This window comes from Coturnix japonica, chromosome Z, assembly GCF_054131305.1.
Source record: "Coturnix japonica strain WE chromosome Z, WE-NBRP24, whole genome shotgun sequence".
In the NCBI taxonomy this organism is placed as follows: domain Eukaryota; kingdom Metazoa; phylum Chordata; class Aves; order Galliformes; family Phasianidae; genus Coturnix; species Coturnix japonica.
The window spans coordinates 28,235,678-28,258,272 of NC_140702.1; the positions used below are offsets into that span (position 1 = coordinate 28,235,678).

Below are 22,595 nucleotides of genomic sequence, written 5' to 3' on the forward strand. Positions count from 1 at the left end.
AAGATAATCTAATGAGGTTTTTCTGAGGGGGTTTCTTCCCCCTTTCACCCCTTCTCCTATTTAAGGTCTCTCAGAGAAAAGTATAATGAGTAACTGCCTAAGCAACATCAAAGTATCTCTTATACAGACAATGTCTGCAGAAATTTTGAATTTTAAAATGTCAGTAGTAATGTTAAATCACTGCTCACTTAATATGAAATTTTATGTTTGGGAGGAAGACTTCATAGAATAAATTCCTGCTTTCAGAGAACTGAAGAAATTAAGCTTCACTGCATCTGCCATAAAAGAAATTACTCCAAAGGCAGTTTCATGTCCTTTGGAAACTGTACTATTGTTCTTCCAGTAGGCTAGGATTTAGTCTTCCTATGTGTTTTGTCTTTTAATCAATATCTCCGTACTATCCTGGATATCTCCAAAAGAAGAGCATGTCTTTTGTGCCATCTTTGGCAGGGTGTATTTCCCTATTTTGTTTCAATGCATATCTTCTGTGGAAGATAGGAATCTGTTCTGTTGCTTGTATATTTGTACTCAATCATAAAGGGACTTCTCCCCTTCTCCTTGCTTGCTTTGTTGGCAATTATGCTCTTTATCACAACTGTTGTAATGCAAAGTTGCTTTGTTTCCTGGGGTAGTGAGTCATACCTGGAGCTCAGTAGGATTTCCGATACAGTGCAGGCTGTTTCAAGCCATTGCTTTTCACATCAGGAGGTTATGCCAAACTTTCAAACCAAGGCTGGACAGTAATAATCTGTTGTTCATTCCTGGAAAGGGGCTCACTTCTGAGTCATTTGGCTTGTGTTTAGAAGGGAAAAGGAGGAAAGAGGTTGCAATATCCAGCTTTTCCTGCAGCAAAAAATATTATTCTGGAATAATGAGAGTTGGGAGGCAGTTGCTACAGTCTCAAGCCAAACTACCATTGCTGTATTGGGATGTTGATGCTCTCTTCTGTCCAGTAGCTGGAGGCATCTGCCTGGACCTGGAAGCAGAGCAGAAAGCAGTTTGAATTCCAGTGTTCTAAGGTGACATTTGAGCAGAGGTCAGTTTTAGCTTCTGTTGTGTATAGTCTTCTTGCTGACATGATGAGAACTCTATGGGCTGAGTTCGGAAGCGTTTCCAGATGATCTTACTGAGATAGGTGTGAAAATAAACATCTACAGTGAGGCTTGAAAGAAGCAAGCAGCTGGCTGGCCTGCTTATGGAAGAGGAATTGTTCAGTGAGAGCAAACCTTCTTGTTTCAAGGTGATCTTTGTATCAGCATCTGATGCCTCTGGGAAACTGGCAAGTTATTGGTTGATCTGTTGCCTCGTGTGAACATATGCCGAACACAAACAGCTCTGTAACCTCCTGTGAGGTTACATGCCAGATCAGTAGCTCTCCATTGAAAAACTCAAGAGCAGCGCATGCAGAGGGCAGGATTTTAGGCCAATTCAGTAAGAACTGTTCCCTGATGAAGAAAAAGAGAGGGACTTCAGACCAGGCATACTTTTCTACATACAGATCTGGCCCTTATGTGACCCTTATCTTCTAGAGACAGTTATAGTTTCAGGATAATGTCAGATTAAATGCATCAGGTATTCGTCACTACCCTCCATGTGAGCCTGAGGCTTCCCAAGTTTCTTTCTGCTCCCACTGATAATTTCAGTTTTTTTTGTGGCAGGTAAGAATACAGGTGGCTATTATACACAGACAGGCATGTTCTTGACTTATGTACTTGTTTTTTGTTTTGTTTTTTAAAGTGTGATTATTTATTCTAGGCCTGTTGATAGAAACCAGTGTGCTACACCAAGTCCTCCAGTCACATAACAAGTTGCTTTTGCGGAGCTCTTGAGTATAAAAAGTTTGAACATGCATTTTAAAAATTGGGATGCCAAAAAGGTCTGTAATTTCCAGATAGAACTGCTACAATGCTGAGAGCCCTGCCAGTGGAGTTAACTAGCAGATTTAAGTGGTGCAAATGTATTAAGCATCACAGCAGTATTTGCTGTAGGTTGGTTGTGGTTTATTTTATGTAGCTGGTGGCAAGTTGTGTTTTTGATGTGTTAAAGCAGGAAGCCAAATCTAGGTCACTAAGATTGAAGCTATTTTAAATGCTGACATTTGGGAAGAATGGAGCAACTATTCAGAAGAGACCCATATTCTGAGTTCACTGATATGAAGAGAGAAATTTTTAAATATCTTTTCTGTAAGCAGTCCTGTTCTGTACAGTCCTGCTTCAGCACAGTTTAAATATTTAATTATGTATATTAAGTAAATGAACTTAATATACTGCTGTGTTTACTTCAGATGGCTGTGTATCTGATAAAAGTTACGTGCATTCACGAATGACTTTGAAAAATCATTATGCTTTCATTCAACTGGCAGCTACTGATTACAGTAGTGCTTTAGGAATAGGACAGTGCTCTGTCCACCAGTCTGATTTACATCAATCTCTACTGTTGAATGGAGATGGGTGTAACTACAAGTGCTGTGCAGACTCTCAGCAACAGCATTCTGTCTTTGTCCTGCTCCTAGGTTTGTCAAGTACAAAAGATGTTGATAGTCGTGTACTCAGCTTAAAAATTAGTTTCTGTGCTACCTGTTCAGAAGCTGTCACTGCCATTTCCAGCATATTACCTATATATTTTCTTGATGGCGTATTCCAGTTCTCTCCAAATTCACCTCAGGAACACAGCACATCAGTGAGTAATGCTTTTGATTTATTTGGGATTATGAAAAAGTCTGCAGTGGCTGCTGGAAAGGTTACCATGAGGCTATGTGTGTGTCCAGTGGAGCTCAAGGTCTACTCTGTATGTGCATTTTTGCTGAATTTGCTCACCAGCTAGAAACAAGAATGTCAAATTCAGTCATGTATCACAGAATCTATATATATATTCTTTAATTTATTTAACTTTTGGTAGAATTACTTCATAAATATACTTTCATTATATTATGTAAAAGATAGACTTTTAGACAAGTTTACACAAAGCTGTGAAAAGTATGTGTGAATCTTTCCTAAGGAAGATTTTCTGCCTTAGGAGCAAAATGTTGATGTTTTATTTTATTGTATTTTCTGACCACAAGGCATGAAATAGTAGTCTGTGGCCTTCTATTAAGAGATTATCTTTTCTGTGCAGATTGATGCTCTAATTCTGTGAGTAAACAAAAAGTCTTGATCATGGGCTCCTGTTTTCACATATATGCTAACAGCCATTTGTGTAGATGTCTTTGGCACTTAAAATGAATATAAATTGGTGGAGTTCTGGCTTCCATGATGCAAACTTTCTGGGATAGCAGTGGATGGCTCCACAGTACTGGCAGACAGACAAACGTGTAACATTAGTGACTTAGAAGCAATACAATGTTTGTCTTTGATCCAGGAGAAATCAGAAGAGTTTCAGCCATGTGTTCTTTCTAGTGCAACATTCTTCTTTTAGAGCAGTATTTTAGAGCAGTAGTTGAAACAAAGAATTGTGTTTTACTTTAGGTAGGTCAAAAGCACACTTCTTTTCAAATAATGTACCCTTTAGAATACCCTTTTCTAGATTTTCCCTGTATCGGAATTTGTTAATGTGGTTTTCGTTTGTAACTAGAAATCATCCTGACCTGTCTTGTTTGTATTTACATCACTGGCTGTGGTATAGATTTCATCACACTTAATATGTTTATAATACACAAAGCTTAGGTGTTGTGTTGGTTTTTTTTTTTCAAGCAAAAAGGGTGTTGTCCTCTTACAGACATTTCACAGTATTTTTAAATAGTCTGGAACAATTGCTCTATCAGTGTTCTTACTGATAGACGAATTGATGAAGTGAGGAGGACTGGTCTAAGTCTTTGTATCATTTATACATTAAAAAGTTCTTTCTCCTTTTCCCTGTGTCATTTTTTTTGCTCAAGAAGAGTCAGTAGAACAGGTTGCCTGTAAGTATATCTAGTCAGGTCTCTGGTATCTCCATTGATGGTATCTCAATAGCTTCTCTAGGCCACCTGTTTCATGTTTGACAATAAAAAATAAATATTTGCTTCTGTGTAGGTGAAATTTTCATGTATTTTGGACTATGCTTTTTGCCTCTTGCCTTGTCATGGGGCTCTGCCAAGAAAAGTTTTGCTTTGTCTTCGCTCTGTGCCTTCAGGTATTTATATACCTGAAGACCCTTTCCGAGAAATCCTTTCTTACCTTTGCAGGCTGAGCAGTCTCAGCTCTCATTGAAGACATGCTCCAGTCCCATCATAATCTTTGTGGCCCTATACTGGACATTCCTCAGTATGTCTGTCCTTCTTACACTAGATGACCTAGAACTGGACATAGATCTCCAGCTATACTCTCACTAGTACTTAGTGGAGAAAAGATATCACCACCTTGTGCCTACTGTCAGTACTTCACATAATGCAACCTAAGAACTTACAGGCACTGTTTATCCTCATCTGCGAAGCTACTCATCTTACTTAGAAAGGTTATCAGGCTGTTCAAGCAGTTTTCCTTTTGTAAATCCACACTGGATACTCACAGTCACCATTCACATATCTGGAAATGGCTTCCAAAATTAGTTGCTCTAGAACTGAGGAGGGACTGATTGGCTTACCATGTCTTCCTTCTTGAAGACTAGAGTTACCATTTGCTTTCTTACAGTTTCTTTCTTCAGTACCTCAAGGTTACCGCAGTCACTCAATAGACAATAGAGACTGGCTATTGATCACTGCTTCCACTGCATCTTCTTTCTGCAATTTTGCTGATATCCTGCATTCCCTATAGATTTTTTTTATAAGCATATTTAATTACACTATGGAATTCATTTTGGTTGGACTTTGTGTCTGAATTATCTCCTCTTGAAGACTTAACCACATACACAAATGTCAGTGTTCTTGAGGATTTATGTTCAGTTGCTTGTAAATGTACCTTGCACAAACTGACAGGTATTGTGTTTCCTGTAATCTGGTTCTACGCAAGCTGGTGTGTGTTAATGGAGGCATAAGACTGTCCGTACTGTGGTTGTTTGCTAGGGCAAGCTTTTGCTTCCAGACAGTTAACCAAATGCAGAGGTGGAATTTAGAAGTCTTGTAGCAGCTTGCAATCTGTGTAATTAAGTAGGAATTAAGGAGTATGTGGAAGTTGAATGCTCTAAAATTAACAGTGATAAGGCATTGTGGGTAGTGACACTGATGCAATTTTCTTTCTTGACAACAGAGTTTCAGAAGCAGGAAGTCATGAAGACCCATCAGAAAAACATGCAACTCTATGACACACCCTATGAACCAGAAGGCAGTGGTGTGGAATCCGATTCTGAAAGTGTGGTGAGTCAACGTTTACGAGAAAGCAAATTGCCACAGGATGATGACAGGCCTGCAGATGAGTATGATCAGCCGTGGGAGTGGAATAAAGTCACCATCCCAGCTCTGGCAGGTAGGATTCTTTGATTCTGACCAGAAAATTCTTTCTTACAGCATTTGTTTTTCCCTTTGGAAGAATTAGAATATTTTTGTTCTTTTGGGGCCAGAGGGAGATCTCTGAAAAGCAAATATGTGTAGTCCATAATCTTCAGAAATGTGCAACATTACACTTTTCTCCTTGGTGCTTCAGCTATTGTACATTGTCTCAGCACTTAGTTAATGTTAATAAACATCTCATTTCTCCCACCTCTCAATCTCATCCCTATTTTAATGAATGTCATGCAGATAGTGTTTACTGTTATGTGGATCTATGATGAGAGAGTAGCTTTGCAACATCCTTAAACTGTGGGCCAGTTCTTAAAGGGGCGGGACAAAAAGCCATGTAATATGCCTGCAATAACATGCTTCTTCTCACCAGTGCTTTTTGATAGCCATCGTTTTCAATCTATTCATTTATCATTCCTGTGGATTTGTAGAACTTGTTCTCAGATTAATCCTTCTGAATTGCAGAACTTCTCAAGTCACAGAAATCTTGCAGAAAATGACTTGTTCTCTCTGCAAATGTCTCTGTTTGTTGTTGGTTATGTTCTCCCTTTTCCCTGCTGCTGCTTTGCAGAAATAGCTGAAGGGGCTTCATTCACTGATTCTAAAGGCCATAAGCTTTATCATTGGTCGAATCTTTATGCTTGGAATAAAAAGGGAGAGCAGTAGATGTCTTCTGCCTTGGATTTGGTGTTTAATACATTATACTGCATCATTCCTGTTGCCTGGATCGGTATATTACAAGATGCGTGGAAATAAATCCAGGCCATTGACTACCAAAGGGTAGTGCTTAGTGACTGATGTTCTTCCTGGACTCTGTATGAATGTGATTTTACAGAGGACCCTCCCTGTTTGACATCTTTATCAGCAATGTAGTTGAGGGGAGGGAATGCACATCATCAAGTTTGCAATTACATCAAATGGGGGGTGGTACACAGTAGTCATTCAGAGGGAATAGAAGAGGCTGAAGAAATTGACTGACAATAGGCTTGTTAAATCCAATCAAAAAAAACTTAAAATTTGCAAACTAACCCACTTCAGTGATACAATGTAAGGACTGGCTGGCTGCACACTTTACAGCTTTACTGGAAATGGGCTGGGAATCCTGGGGAAGATGAGGTAAACATGGCTAGCATTGCTCCCTAGTAGTGATGAAGGAAAGAAGTATCCTCAGCTGTGTAAACAGGCTGTAGCCTATTTAGCCAGTAGCCCTTCAGTTGACTTTTCATGCACAGTTTATGGAATATTGGAATCACAGAACCACAAAATTGATCAGGATGGAAAAGACCTTAAAGATTATCAGGTCCAACCTCAACCTAACCATACTACCCTAACTCTTAACAACCCTCCTCTAAATTATGTCCCTGATCCAAATGGTTTTTAAATGCATTCAGGGATAGTGACTCATCCACCTCCCTGGGAAGTCCATTCCAGTGCTTAACAACCCTTTCAGTAAAGAAGTTTTTCCTGATATTCAACCTAGTCCCCCACCCCCAGTTCAACTTGAGGCCATTTCCCCTCATCCAGTGAAAACAGACCAATCCCACTCTTGCTGTAAGCACCTTTCAGGTATTGGAAGAGAGCCTCCTTTTCCCAAGACTAAAGTGGTGGTGGCCTCACCAATGCTGAGCAGAGGGCCAGTATGACTTCCTTAGTCCTGCTCACCACACCATTCTTGATACAAGCCAGGATGCCACTGGCTTTCTTGGCCACCTGGGCACACTGCTGGCTCATATTCAGCCAAGTTCCCTTTCCATCAGGCAGCTTTCCAACCACTCTTCCTCAAACCTGTAGGGTTCCCTGGGGTTGTTGTGACCAAAATGCAGGACCCAGCACTTGGTCCTATTAAAACTCCTACAGTTAACCTTGGCCCATTGATCCAGTCTATCCATGTCCCTCTGTAGTGCCTTTCTCCTCTCCAGAATTCCCTCCCAACTTGGTGTTGTCTGCAGACCTTCTGAAGTTGCACTCAATCCCCTCGTCAAGATAATTAATAAAGATGTTGAATAGAAGCAGCCCCAGTACCTGAGGGACACTGCTCATGAGCAGCTGCCAACTGGATTTAACTCCATTGACCACAACTCTTCAGGCCTGGCCATCCTGCTAGTGTTTCACCCAGCAGAGCATATGCCAATCCAAACTGTGGGCAGTCAGCTATGCTGTGTCTAGTATACTGATGGCAGAGAGATGTTGATAAATGTTGATTTCTTGCCACCAGAATGGGAAGAAAACTTCAGCATGTGACCAGTGAGGAGGTGCTGAGAATTGTTCTTAGCCTGCAGAAGAGAAAACTTTAGAAAGCTCAAATAAATAGCTTTCCATTGTATCTGAGGAGGTCTTCAAGAAGAGAGAGAGGCTCTTCACAGATGAGCAGGTGTGTGATGAGAAGACTGGAGATAACAGGCATAAGTTCAATAAGGCAAGGTTCTGACTTAATATACAGAAGAATTTTTTACATCTTTGAGGAAAGCCAAGCATTGGAGCTGAATGCCTAAGGAGATTTTGCAATCTTCAGATGTTTTTATCCTGTGTGAATGGATGGCTGGGTAAAGTTCTGAATTACCCGATCTGATCATGTAGTAGACCCTGCCTTGATCATGTTGGACTACACACCTCCCAAGGCCTCTTTCTAGTTGAATTATTCCCTGATTCTGCAGATCTGTCTACTGTAATATTACCACACTGCATAAATGGGGAATTACTTGTCTGCACAGCTCTACAGGGCTAACTGTTGTATACAGCCTGTTGTGATACTACCCCGCTTGGGTGTTTCTGATCTGATTGCCTGATAGGTGGAGGTGAATGACATGAATGCATTTCTTTTGTAGGACAGTATAATAAAGCAGCGGAGATGTGCTGAGTGAGTGATTCTACCCCTCTGCTTCATTTATTCGTATATCATTATGTTGCAGTTGGTGCTACATTTTTCCAAATCGTCCATAGAACCTATCCTGACAAAACGAGTTGGGAACAAGAGATCTAGGTGAACCTGAAGCAGTTACTTTAAAAAAAGCCTCTTGCCAGAGCCCTACAGAAGAGAGAGGATAGAGAAAACTGATCTGTACTTTCTAGCAGCATGGTGTTCTTTGGCATGTTGGATGTAAATAATCTTGCAGGATTCCATACTCAGTCACTTACCCTTAAGTATATGCTAATAGTTGTTCAGAACCTGGATGTAAGCCACCATCCAGTTCTCCTGCATGCTGTGCAAGTACAGTCTCTCTCCCTACACTGCATGAACTCTAACTCAAAATCTTAACCTGCTTATGTGGCTTCCAATAGAATGTACAGCTCTGGTCCGGAGCCCTGCTGTGTTGGCAGCAGGCTTCAGTTCAGGCTTGCCTGAGCTGACTCATCCCCTTTGTTAGGCCAATTAAAATGTTTACAAGAATTGTGCTGGGAGACTGGTCTGTGAGATCCTGGCTACAGTTTGAGGTATCTGTTGTGTGTCAGGATAGGTTGGTCAGTTTGACCATGTTTTAAGGAGATGCATATCCACTGGGTTTCCTGTACCACAATAGCTGTTTTGCAGGTGCTGGAAGTCATTCCAGCATATATAAATAAATTCTTTGTTCTGGGCTCTTGCACCCTTTTTCTGTCTTACGTATCACTGCCCCAATTTACTTAGAGCCTTTTTGTTTCCATATGTTGTCAGCAAAGCTGTCCGTGGCTACAGCAAATGTACAACATCAGTCTTCTGATTGATAAGCCTGTCTCTGCATGGTCTCTAGTAACTCAATGGCAGAGGTAGGGTATCCACTGCTTGGAAGGATCTACAGGCTGCCTGAAACACCTTTAGGGGCTGCACAGTGCTGCAGGCAGTGGTCTTCAGCTGCTTTGCCCTGTTTTCCAGAGAATTTTCTTGATTCAAGAGAGGATTTCCTGTCTTCTTTCCCCTGCCACCATATCTGCATCTTGCACATTTTTCTTTCTTGTGGTCTCATATTTATATTTATCTGCTTTCCCTCTTTTTTTTTTTTTTTTTTTTTTTTTCCCTCTTACTGACTTTTTGCTATGCCTGCTCTCTCTCTGTCTTATTCTTCCTTCCCCTACTCAACATTTGGTCCTACATACATCTCCTTGGGATTACATGCCTCCCACCTTCAGACACCAGTTTTCTGTTGCCTTCTCCTGTTAGCTGTATGTGTATTTCTGCCCCACTGAAGAAGACTGGTGTGCTTTTTTTCATCCATGCCTTTGTAGACCTCTGGGCTGGATGACATGGGAAAGTCTGCAGTGACAACAGATTGCTGTTGAAGAGCTTGTGCAAAGAAACTGAACAGTTACTTTTGGCTGGATGCATTGTCTGAGAGACTTCCAAGTTTTTGACATTCTGTCTAGTATTTGTTTGGCTGGAGGTGTAGTCAGCCATTCCTACCACTTGTGACTAGAGCTACTTTTGACAAAATATTTCACTTGAATAAAGCCCCTGGACGGCAAAATGATTTTGGAGAGAAGCACATGCTTGAGTATGGGACACTTAAATGCAGAATTCTTTGAAGACGTTTAACTCTGCAGCTTCTTTCTGCAGCATAGGATAGTATAGTTTTAGCCTTGTGAGCTGAGCTTTTCCTTATGTAGTATTTTTGATCATTTTCCAGTGACTAAGAATAATATCAGTCAGTGATATTCCAGCACAAGGATAGTAACTGTGTGTACCCAGAGGTCATTTTTCTTTCAATGTATGTACAATAGCTAAGACAGAAACTTCATTGTTTAGCAACACTGAGATACAAGCTAAATATTTACTGTACAATGTTGTGAGGCCAGGGCACATCTGTCTGCAGTGAGATCACACTTCATAGATTTCTCAATTAGTAATACAGCAGGCACAGAAGGGAGATTACTGGCTTCAAAAGTTACTGTCCCAAGATTCATGTGTGCACATGGAAATCTTAGGCCTTACTCCTTATGTATTGTGCATATCATATGAAAATGTTGAGTTTTAATTAAATCCGGAGAATGTGTTAGTTTCTATTGCACTTCTTATTTTGCAGTACTTGGCATTTGTGAAGTTACTTGAGTCCTGTAATCATTTTCATGACCGCGTTTTTTGATCTTTAGTGAGTGAGTTCTGAAATACTCTTTTTTGAGTGTTGATTTTAAAAGGACCTTAGTATTGTCAATTCTTTCTTCATGGTATGCTTCTTAATTTGTATATACGTGAATGTAAATTAACAGGGCACAATCTATCCAATATTATTACATATTCTGATTTGCCTGTGTGTAAATATTCTTCTAAGGCATTATGTAGTAAACTTTGATGAAAGTGTACTAAATTAAAACATCGCTTTATGAAATTAACAGATTAAGAAGAAATTTAATTAAAAAGTGTTTTGATATGGTTGGATTCCTTATGGGCTCACATCAACATGTGGAGCTCTGTTTTACAGTGCTAGGAAAATAAGCTTTTAGATGAATAAGATTTCTGAAATGGGGTGTGTCATTCATTATAGCTCACTGTGTCTTAGGCACCTGGTTATTTGTTACAAAGCAGTGTATCAGGACTGTCCGCAGGCTGCTTCATAACCCGTTCTTTCTGTACTTAGTCTAATTCCTTGGATTTATAAATATTTAAAATAAGAGAAGAAGAGATCCAACTCTTAAGTTTGAAACGATGAAATGTTTGCACTGGAGAAGTACTGACCCTATGATGAGGTGTGTGAATTGCTTTTCTGACTTTTATGCATACCGTGGTTCTGTAATGTATCTAGCTAAACAGGCTGGATGGGTTTTGCTCAATTCTGAACTAAGGTGGATTTCTCTGAATAGCACAATATTGGCCTAAGTGGTATATTAGAAATTCTTGCAAGGAGCAAGTTCCACTTCACAGACCCACAACTATCTGGAGCTGTGGGGGTCGTGAACCTGCAGGCATCTCCTGCTAAAACCGTCCTTTGTTGAGAGAGGTTCATCTGCAGGGAACAGCATGCATTTGTGATGTGAAGTGCAGACGCAGTGAGCTTTATGCAGCAAACATTTTTAATTTGTTAGGTGATACGTTTAGGAAAGAAGCCAAAATGGCAAGAAACACTAGAATTACCATGAAGTCAACTACTCATGCAAGCCTTTTTAGGAAGACATTTGTACGTCTGGCACGACTTCAAGATTTATTGCTGAAGCGTGGAGAGAAGCTGTCTGTCTCCCGCCTGGAGTCTGAGATGTGCCAAACTGAAGGTGTACAGAGGCTGTGATGGCCGAGCAGCAGGAGCCTGCAGCACAGCTTCCCAGCACCGGCTGGGCCTGGTGTGGCTGAGGCCAGGGGAAACAGTGGTGTTCAGCCTTCCTCAGTGTTGCAGCTGTTACTTGCAGTGCTGAAAGATGTGGCTGTATGGAATGGAGTGCAGCATTTTGGCTGGCTGTGGCTTGAGTTCTTTCACAAACAGGTTTGGTTTTGTTTTGTTGGAGGCAGCAAAGAGAAAATAGTAGGAAGGAAATAATGGCTTGAACCAAAATGTTGTTTTGAAAGGCTTTTATGAGATGCGGGGCCAGTCTTGTTTGATCTCCTGTTAAGATAGGCAGACTAGTTTGCCCAGAAAAGCTTAGTCTGGCAAAATCACAGAGACAAAGTAACTCTGGAAAGTAAGTTTGCCTGAAAAAAGGAGTTAGCAAAACCAGAGAGCTGGCTCGGTACCTTCAAGGTGACACTGGTTACTTCTTGGGTGTGAGAGAAAACAGGCCTTTACATGGTGGCATGTAGGGAGAACAGACCTCTGGGAAAAGGAAATGCACACAAGGTCTGTAGAGCGTGTCCCAGGATCACTTAGTAAAAAAAGTGGCACTCTGATGTGAAGTAGGCCATCTGGTAGTTGCTTTCACCACTTAGCACTGATCACAGAGCCCTTGAGGGAGGATCTTCAAATTCTAAACTTAACCACATGTTCTGGATGCAACTGCTAATGTCAGGGACCAGGGTGAACATGGAGAAAGGCAGCTCTGCCACACCAACCCCGGAGGGATGAGCTACCAGCTACAAGCACGAGAAGGGAACTCCACATTGATGGTGAAGAAAGGCTGGGGATGCAGGCAGTTCCATAGCTGACAGCTGTGTAAACACAAATACCATGATGATAAGTAACTTTTCATAGAATTGCTCAGGTTGAAAAAGACTTAAAAGATCGAGTTCAACCATAACCTAGCCAAACTATCCTAACAACCCTCCTATAACTAATTCCCTGAGCACCACATCCAAATGGTTTTTAAACACATCCAGGGATGGTGACTCAGCTGCCTCCTTGGGAAGTCCATTCCAGTGCTTAACAGCCCTTTCTGTTAAGAAGTGTTTCCTGATAACCAACCTAAACTTACTGTAGCACAACTTGAGGCTATTTCCCCTCGTCCTGTCACCTGTCACCAGTGAGAAGAGACCAGCCCTGCTCTCACTGTAAGCACCTTTCAGATATTGCAAGAGAGAAATAAGGTCTCCCTTCAGTCTCCCTTTCCCAGACTAAACAGCCCCAGTTCCTTCAGACACTCCTTGTAGGGAACATTCTCCAAGGCCTTCACAATCCTTGTTGCCCTTCCCTGGATCTGCTCCAGCACCTCAGTGTCCTTTCTGTACTGAGATGCCCAAAACTGATCACAGTACTCAAGGTGAGGCCTCACCAATGCCAACTACAGGGGCAGGATGACTTCCCTAGTCCTGCTCTCCACATCATTCTTGATACAAGCCAGGATACCACTGGCTTTCTTGACTGCCTGGGCACACTGCTGGCTTATATTCAGCCAACTGTCCATCAGCACACCAAGGTCCCTTTCCATCAGGCAGCCTTCCAGCCACTCCTCCCCAAGCCTGTAGGGTTCGCTGGGGTTGTTGTGACCAAAATGCAGGACCCAGCACTTGGTCCTACTGAACCTCGTGTCATTAACCTTGGCCCATCGATCCAGTCTATCCACGTCCCTCTGTAGTGCTTTTCTCCCCTCAAGCTGATCAACACTCCCTCCCAACTTGGTGTCATCTGCAGACCTATGGAGGTTCACTCAATCCCCTCATCAAGACTGTTATTAAAGATGCTGAATAGGAGCGGCCCCAATACCAAGCCCTGGGGGACACTGCTCGTGACTGGCCACCAACTGGATTTAACTCCATTGACCACAACTCTTTGGGCCCAGCCATCCAGACATGTTTTCACCCATTGGGAGCATATGCCCAGCCAGACTATGGGCAGCCAGCTTCTCCATGAGAATATCACTCCTAGCTGCGTGGAATTTAACTTTTGAATCTTTGCTATACATACTGCAGCTTAGGTGGAGAGTGGATCTGCAGCACCCTAAAAATTCATCTTGAGCATTGTATGGGTTGATGCCTGAGTTATCACACTTGCCAGTGTTGTCCGTCTGGATATCCCTTTAAACTGCTTCTTCCCACCAGTTTAGTTTGCAGAGAGAAATAGGGCAGGAGTCCAGAGGCTGTCTGAGCTTTTCAGACAAAAACATTCAAAACATTTTAAATTTAACTTTGTCTGTGCTATTTTTGCCAAACGAGTCCTATTTTTAACCATCATAATGTTGTAAAAATTTTGCTGCTACTGTTAAGAACTGTATTTTGTGTTTGTTTTGTTAACTGATTTTTGCTGTTTGGAAGATGTTCATCAATCAGTAGCTGATAACGTAAAGATCATGTACATTCACAGAGTTCCCAAATTTCAGTATGCAGGTGTTTCTTGAAGTTGAAACAACAGTGCTGTTCGTGTGTCACTTGCAGGTACCCCACATACAGTATTTCTCCTTGTTACGCTAGTCTGCTTTCATTATCCAGCAGTAAGGTTAATTTTGAATGCACATTTCAAAATGTAACCATATTTCTGCCCTGTATAGATCAGAATTTGAATTTCTACATCTGTCCAATTTTGATAATATTTAGTGCCTAATTTATCAAAAAAGAGGAGAAATTTGAAAGTGTGCCCAAGACATGTGGAAAGCATTTAAAAATAACCAAAGCAAAACCCTTCATAAGATTTTCCAAGTCCAACACATTTCTATTCTGTATGCATTATATTATTGAAGATTACAGCTTTTTCCCTGTTGTCCAATTGCTTTAAAGCAATAAGTACTACCAGACACATAGATGTCTGTGTGTTACAAGCTGAGATCTGAATGCACATGATCTACAACATGCTGTGGTAGCGTTTCTCTATAATTATCCTTGCAACATTTTCATTTTCTCTAATGCTGCTGTTGAAATTCACACAAAAGCTGGCTGCTCTGTGTGCACTGTCATATTTGCCTGCTGATACAGTGAGGTTTGTTCGACTTGTTCCCCACTCGATGATTTTTAGAAACAAGAATCCATCTGCTGCTGGTAATTTTACAGTGAAGAAGCAAAGCCCAGAAGGCAATGAGTGTCTAGAAAGTGTAGATAGCTCCTTTCGCTGCTCCTGTCAGTATTTGATCACTCCGTTCTTTGAAGTTATAGATATGTAGAATCTCTAAGTGTGGTGGGTTGGTTCCTTTTTTTTAGGGGGATGAGGCTGCAGGTCTTGCTTATATATGTCTTGATAAATAACCATATTGCTTTCCTTGACATAATACAGTTTGAGAAAGAAACATAACAAATGCAAATTTTCCTTTTCATCACTTCATACCCTAGTCTTTCAACACAAAAACCTTGTGGCAGTGTTATAAAAGAAAACATCTTTAATTGTTTGCTACTTGCTAGCATTTCTGATGTGTGCAGATGGGTGTCACCTGTCTAAAAGTGCACCAGGATCACTGTGTGGATGACTCCACATAAGCTGAGACAAGCTGAGTTTGTAATTTTCTTGCTTACTTATTGTTCTGAGCGGTTGAGTGAAAGCCTGTGTTCATTACTGCAAGTAGTATTTCTGCAATATCATCCAATGGGGAAGACAACACCAAGTGTTAACATAAGTACTGACAATTTTAACAGCATTTAGAAGTGTGTGGATTTTAGGACTGTATTTTACATTGCTAGAAACATTTCCAGATGATAAATATTATTTTGTAGGCAAACCATTTTAATGTTAATGGATGCGTGCTTATTCTCCTTGGGAAGCAGGAAACTTCTCTAAATGCTACAGCCATTATGCTTTTTGTTAAACTTGCCTACAGAAGTAACTTTTTTATATCTTGCAGCTCAATTTAATGGGAGTGAGAAACGACAAGCATCTCCTTCTTCTTCAAATGACCAGCGCAGGCAATTAAGAGCACCTGGAAGAGGCTTTAAACCCATCAAACATGGCAGTCCAGAATTCTGTGGCATTCTAGGAGAAAGAATAGATCCAACTGTTCCACTGGAAAAGCAGATGTAAGTAACACCAGTAATTGCACTCCAGCTCTTTGCGTTCCTGCTTACAGGAGCAGCAGATGTCCTAGATTCTGCTGTCCGTCTCCACTTCTTCTGCATCCCCTCTGTTAGTGCACTCAGAAAACTGTTCTCATTAATTCTCTAAGGTGTAAATTAACTTCTGTGGGAAACAGAATAGGAGTACTTCAGGAACAATCAGTTCCATCTTATAAGTCATGCCCAGTTATTTTACTTTAAAGCATACTGTGTTGCATTAAGAAAAGCAAGTGTATTTCATGTACATTCAAATTGTGCTTTGAAGCTGTGCAAATTCTTGTGTTTTTATTGCTGCATGTCATATTTCTGGTATCTCAGGAAATGCCTTGCATTTGGCTATAATACTGCTGTAGGGAGAATTTTGATGATACAAGTAACAAAACTTAAATAAAAGAGACTATTCCCACTCTGTGGTGTCAGATCTGAGGGTGGTTTGTAGAAACAGCCTTGTCAGCTCCACATTCATATTCTGGGAGTATTCCATGGAGTTAATCAATCTGTTATCTGCAAGGATGGCCTCTGTCGTGTGTCATTACCGTTCCTCAGATTATTCCAACAGACTGGCAGGTGTGAAGGAGTGACCAAAAAGTGTAGCCCCAAGAAAAGTGTCTGAAACTCCTGATAAACAAAGAAATGAAAATATTCCTGTGGAGTCATTTACACACATTATGCTGATATTTGTATTTAGAGGGTTAAGTCAGAGATGTGTGTTTTTAATCTCTTAAGGGAGTCCCACTCTAGACAGTACTCAGAGTTTCTTTTCAGGTGAAAGAGAAGACATGCCTGAATGGTAATGGTATTGGTGAGATTAGCACTGAGTAGTTTTTGCACTTCCAATTCCTCAGATGGAGAAAGTCTTTTCTGTCAGTTGATTCTGAGCAACGGTGATTCCAACAATTCCTTTTCCTTTGATACACTATTTTTACATGCATGATATTACATTAGCAGTATGGAGCTTTCAGCTCCCAACAGTGAATATTATAATCCTTATGGTATCATTTTCCACCAAGCCAGCTTCAGCCTTTGAAGCACCTTCCTGCTAACAAAGGGTAGACTTACCTAGAACAGAGGAGATAGCAACCAGGGTTGTGAAATCACTCACATTACAGAAAAATTACTAATGGCCACAAATTTGGTTGTAAAACTTGGTCCTTGTACTTGGATTGTTTCAGTCCACAGTAACCAAAAAAATACATTTAAAACATTGTAGAGACTCATAAGTACATTATTGTAACAGATTTATGCAATGTAACTGCAATTTAGAACTTCAGTCTGCAGAGTTAGTTTTATTTCTTCTAGTCATTTAAGTGTTAAGCATTTAAGATTATTTTTGATTCTTTGTTTTGCAGGAACAAAACTGAAATGGATAGCCAGTTAATAAAAATTGGTTAAAAAAAAAAAAAAAAAAAAAAGGAAGAGTTTGGATTTATTGTACTTCAGATTATTTGTAATAATTTAAAGTGCTTAATCTTTGCTGACGTCAGACTTCTTAACAGCACTATTCCGTCCTTTCTCTTTAAGAATGGAATTTTTATTGTAAAGAGGAACACAAGATCTAGATGAATGAAAGCATGCAAATTTACAAGTGAATTTTTAATATGTAATTTGGGAGTTTCCTAAACTGACAGAAAGTCCAATATATAATAATGCATGAGGAAATTACTTCTAGTTGCTTGTGACTAAGGAATCCATAACCATAAACAGACTTACTCACAGACACAGGGGAATTGAATGAATTTGTTCCACTTTCTCAGTCTAACAGTGAAAAAGGAAAGTGTGTGTTCCGTGCATTCTATTGAAAGTGAATCCCTCCTCCCTGCTGTGCACACACGGTCTGACTTCCTGTTTTGCCCTAACCAATTCAGAAACAGAGTAGTAGTGTTGTACGTCCTGTGAGCTGTAATAACTGATCACACTTACTGGATAGCTGATGTTTGCCATCTTCTCTGCAGTGGAGCATTGGCCATGTAGTGGCTGTAACACAATCAAAATAAGGCAAATCAGGAGGAACTTCTATAAACCATGGCCAGGATGCTTTCAGTTTGTCTTAGGAAGTGCGTGATTGTGTTTGAACTTCGCTTCCAGGTTTACTGTATGCTGCTGTTTTCCAGGGTTCCTTTGAAGATATACATGTCTTCAGGCTCTCGTGTCCTGTACTTTTCCTTTGGTGTGTTTTACAAGCTATTTTACAGCTTTGTAATCACATCATTCACATCTGGAATCTTTGAACTTTCTATACAAATATCTATATGTTGACATCTCAAAAATAGGCACGCCCAGGGCAAACAGCCACAATACATTTGAAATTGCAGTTTAGGCAGGAACTTTAAACTTATTATAGCACTATGCTTATCTTTAGCTGGCTGTAACAGGAGCAAGCTAAATGTCCCATTTACTTGGGCATATGATTCACAAGCAATTACACTTCTCAGCACTGCTGTTGATTCTCAGCAGTAGCCAGAACAGCTTCCAGGCATCATTTCTGAATCAGATGTTCTCCCATCAGAAGTTGTCTTCACATTTTGCTGTAGGTTGTTTTTTGTTTTGTTTTGTTTTGTTTGCTGTTGTTGTTTGTTTGTTTTTTCTGACTGTTCTGAGCATCAGTTTTTTTCTTCTTGTTTTGTTGGTTTTTTTTTCCCCTGGAACCAACTCTGTGCTTGCTCTCCATGAACCTCTCTGCCAACTGGGAAACATGCAGCCCAAAGAATCTATCAAATACTTCCCTCTGAATATCCAACTCCAGATACCTCCCTGATTTGGTCTAGGTCACTTCTTATTTTGGCTGCATTTGGTCCTTTAGGAGAAAAAAAGAAATACAATTTTTAAATAATAGAAATGTTTTTTATGCTCTTCCAAATGCATTTTGTGTTTGACATTATTAGCATCCTTCATTACATTCAGAAGACAATTTAGACCTTAACTTCTTCCTGAGAAGTTTTCTCCAGCAGTAAATAACTGTTGAGGCGCCTGAAAACAGAAACATCTCTGTTTCTGTGGTATTTGTGATGTGATGGAGCTGTCTAGGGTAATCCTTGCTAGTCTGTCTTGAATATGCTGCAGTATAACTTCTAGCTTTCGTTAGTGTGGACACATGATGAATTTTTCTTTTGAACACCAATTTTCATTTAGCGCATTTACAAAATTTAACAGCTGAGCTGACATTGGCTCAGCGATTTCTGATAAAAGAACTTCTGTTTATTCACTTATATTTTAATTGGAGCATCTCTCAGAGTAATTTAAACAGGAAAATAAATGTAGAACAAACAAAAGGAAACTTTTGCACAGGGTCAGTTTTTGTTCCTGGTAATGATGGAGAGATGGCATTCCAAATGCATGTATTATCCAGCTTGGGAAGACAGGGAGGTGTTGTACCATGTTGTTTCAGAGTGTACCTTGCAGTTGCAGGAAGGGGGAGATCTCCCTCAGAGGAGCAATCAAACCTGTGGAGAACTAGGCTTGTTATCTCACTGGGGAACATTTTGGGAAGGGACAAAGCACTTTCCACTGGATTGCAAAATTGTAACTTGCTGATACAGAGCAGCAGGCACTGAGGAGATTGTTTGCAGTGGTCAGTTTAGTGAAGGACCTTCTCTCCTCTCCCCATTCACTTCATTTCCTATATAGAAGACTGAGCCTATTCCACTTACTCTAGAGATTGGTAAGTATGCCAATTCTATCATATGCTGACCTGTTCTGACTCATCTTCTTTCAGCTGAGACAGACTACAAGCCTCCACAAGTGGTAATGCTAATGTCAGATAAAGCAAGCAATATGTTTTTAACCTACAATTTCTTAGATCTTAAATATATCAATATCCACACCTTAAAGAAATAAAATAGTAAAGTAGTATGACTTGAGAAACATGTCTTTATTAATTTCTCTGATTCTTCCTAGATGGTATCATGGAGCAATCAGTCGGACAGATGCAGAAAACCTTTTACGTTTATGTAAAGAGTGTAGCTACCTTGTAAGAAACAGTCAAACAAGCAAGCACGACTATTCTCTTTCACTGAAGTAAGTACTTGTCAGTAAAACATAGTAAATGTCATTTAAAAGCCATAACTTCACTGGTGCAAGAGGGAAAATTATTCAGTTTGTTGCTGCACTAATTCAGATCTGAAGGGCACCCAGAGGGTTTGAGACTGTCAGCCTACATGATGTATAGTGACAGCTGCTGAATTAAGACCTTGTAATTTGGGCATGTTAAGAGATTTTTAGTCTTCCTTTGGTGCCCATTTAACTAAATAAACTTGGGTATTTTTTTCTGGTTCTGGTTTGAAATGGTCTCCTGCTCCTGCTTCAGGTTGAATAAATACTGGGAGAGGAGCAGGTTTATTCCTTTTGTAAAAGTCACTTGATTTATACATGGAAGGATGTCATTTTGTTGCAGAGGCCAGCAGTATTGGTTCAGTTGTTGGAAATAAAAAGCCCCACATCAAGAATTAGGAAATAAACATTATTCCAATTCCAGTGCTGGTTTTAGCATCACCTACCTTGGCTTAGCAAAGTACATTACAGATCTTTGCCTTGACATATGCTCATTTGCATATCCAGCAGATGAAGTTCTCAGATTCTCAAGTTTTCCACGCAGGAGAACAGGAAGGCTCCTGACCTTCATGTTAGCTATACAGAGACAAAGAAAACTGTCTACTTGATTTTCTCCTTCCAGGACAGGATCTGATGTGGAACAGATTTTCCTAGGTGGGAAAGAAACAGATCTTGGCTCTTTCTTAGGTTTTTTGTGTTTTCGTTTTTCATGGTGGTAGTTTTGTTTTTAAACCAGCATTACTCCTGACTTTTAAACATTTTATTTACAGAGCTGTTGTTCAAGCATACTTTACAGCTGCAATAATGGTAGTACATGATGGTAACACTTTTAGATACATTGCTGAATTTTGTACATCCTTAGGTTAATTAGAAATAAAGGGTCATATCTGTTCTACCCTGCTTTAACTGGATGGTATAAACAGTAGATTTCAAACTGGTCTTCTATCTCAATTTTAGACATAGTAAAAGTGCATGTATTGACCTAGTTTTGACATTCTGTTCAGATATTTTGTAAGGATTCATTAAAACCTCAACTACTTTGTTATAGTTGTGGTCTCTGTACAAGAGAGGTATGCCTTAAACTGGAAAAGACCTGTTTGAGGAATGTAGTTCAGCTCCTGTTGTCACTTTTGTCATTTGATCAATTTTGCCAGTTTTTCTCTAGCTTCTTTCAGACATTGGAGGCTTGATGGCGTATGCTTCAGGTATATGTAGGGCTTAACTTTTCATATTCTGTAAGTCTTAAAATACAACTTCTGTTATTGAAGCATGTCATAGAGTTTCACTTAATTCTTGTCTTGGAACAATTCCTTGTTATTTAACAAGAGGCAAGCTCTGAGAAAAAAAGATAGTCAAGGTCTAGTGAATTGGCTATAGTGCTTAGTTATCCTTAGTTATCCCACTTTGCCCGGTGTTCTTTATTTTCTTCACATGTCAGAAATTTGTGCAACTGGATGGTAGTCATTAGTGCCCTTTTTCTGTGTTGTATTTCAGAATAATCTAAACTAGATTTTTCTTGTGGCACTTAGCTAAAGGTTCCTCAGCATCTGCTTGATAAATGACATCCTCCAACCTGTGTTTTCTAGAGTTTAAGACAAGTTTTCAATAACTTTGAGCTCTTCCTCTGTACATTTATCAGATCCTCTGCCAACCCTCACCTGTTGATGCAACTCTGTGTACCACTTTCCTGCAGTGATGTTTATTCTCCCATATCCTCACTAGAACCTGCATCATTCTCTCAAGCCCATGGTATTGCACTTAGAATTCATGTGCTATCCATTGCCCAGTCATCAGTTTTCTTTTTTCTAGAAACTTCTGTGACATCCTGCAAATGCTGCCAATGTTTTCTCTCCAAATATGTAGTTAAACAAAAATCTTGCCATTTAACCATATATTAGTTATCATGCAAACCTCCTCACTCTTCTAGCAGCCTGCTTCTGTTTTACTTTCCATTTTCCTGACCACTACCATCTGCAAACTACTCACAAAGCTAATATTTGATACTCGTGTTCCCTAACACCTGATTCCTACTCACTGCCATAGAGTTCTTTTCTCCCTCATTCTGCTTGCATAACTCATTGCTCTTTTTTAGTTTTCCAGTGGAGAGAATTATTATTTTTTTGTTTTATTTTAAATCAACTTGTGGAGGGTAAGGCTTCTGATAGTTTTGATAATGGAAGAATTCTTGTTCAATATGCTCAAAAGTGACATTCTCAGTTTTCAGATTTTAGTTAGAACTTTTGTGAAGAGATGTTTCAACCAATCAGGCTTGCATATGACTACTTTTAGATACAGGAAATGGGCCTTCCAAAGTACCAACCACATGCTGCTATGTGGGGCTCTGATTCATTTGCTCAGAGGTAACTAATCAGTACATGATGAGGCTATTTTGTGCTAGGTACAGCCAGGAATCTCTTCATTTAATTCTCATGAGATCTTATATACTCATTAGCACTTGTCTTGTGGGATCTCCTGCTTCCTTCATTAAAATGTGAAATAATGTGTATGTACTCATTTCTAAACTATGCAGTTTTTCATCTTTTCCCATGAATTTCCTCTGAATTTGGTATGTATGTTTCCTTTACAGTATTTGTTGTTATCTCTTCGGGGAGCTTTAGTCTCAAACTCCTTCTACATTACAGTGTTTTTTGTTTTGTTTTTGTTTGTTTGTTTGTTTGTTTGTTTTGATTGTTTGTTGTTTGTTTTTTGGTTTGGTTTGGTTTGGGTTTTTTTGCATTGCTCTGTATTTTTTTCTCAGTTGCATCTTTGGACATTACTGCAGATACTGTTTTTCTGGATATCTTTCCAACTGATAGAGTGAAATCTTTTGTGAGCATT

At 39.9% G+C, this 22,595-nt stretch overlaps 1 protein-coding gene across 2 annotated transcripts in view; it reads left to right on the plus strand.

The window, feature by feature from the left end:
• The window catches only part of SHB (SH2 domain containing adaptor protein B), a 68,870-nt gene that overhangs the window by 33,620 nt on the left and 12,655 nt on the right, over positions 1-22,595 (plus strand). Inside the window, exons 3-5 of one of the 2 annotated variants that reach the window (XM_015849495.3) lie at positions 5,163-5,378; positions 15,503-15,674; positions 19,605-19,724. In XM_015849495.3, coding sequence (XP_015704981.1) covers positions 5,163-5,378; positions 15,503-15,674; positions 19,605-19,724 — 508 coding nt within the window. The remainder of the gene's footprint in view (positions 1-5,162; positions 5,379-15,502; positions 15,675-19,604; positions 19,725-22,595) is intronic. The other variant, XM_085529502.1, reaches the window with a different exon arrangement.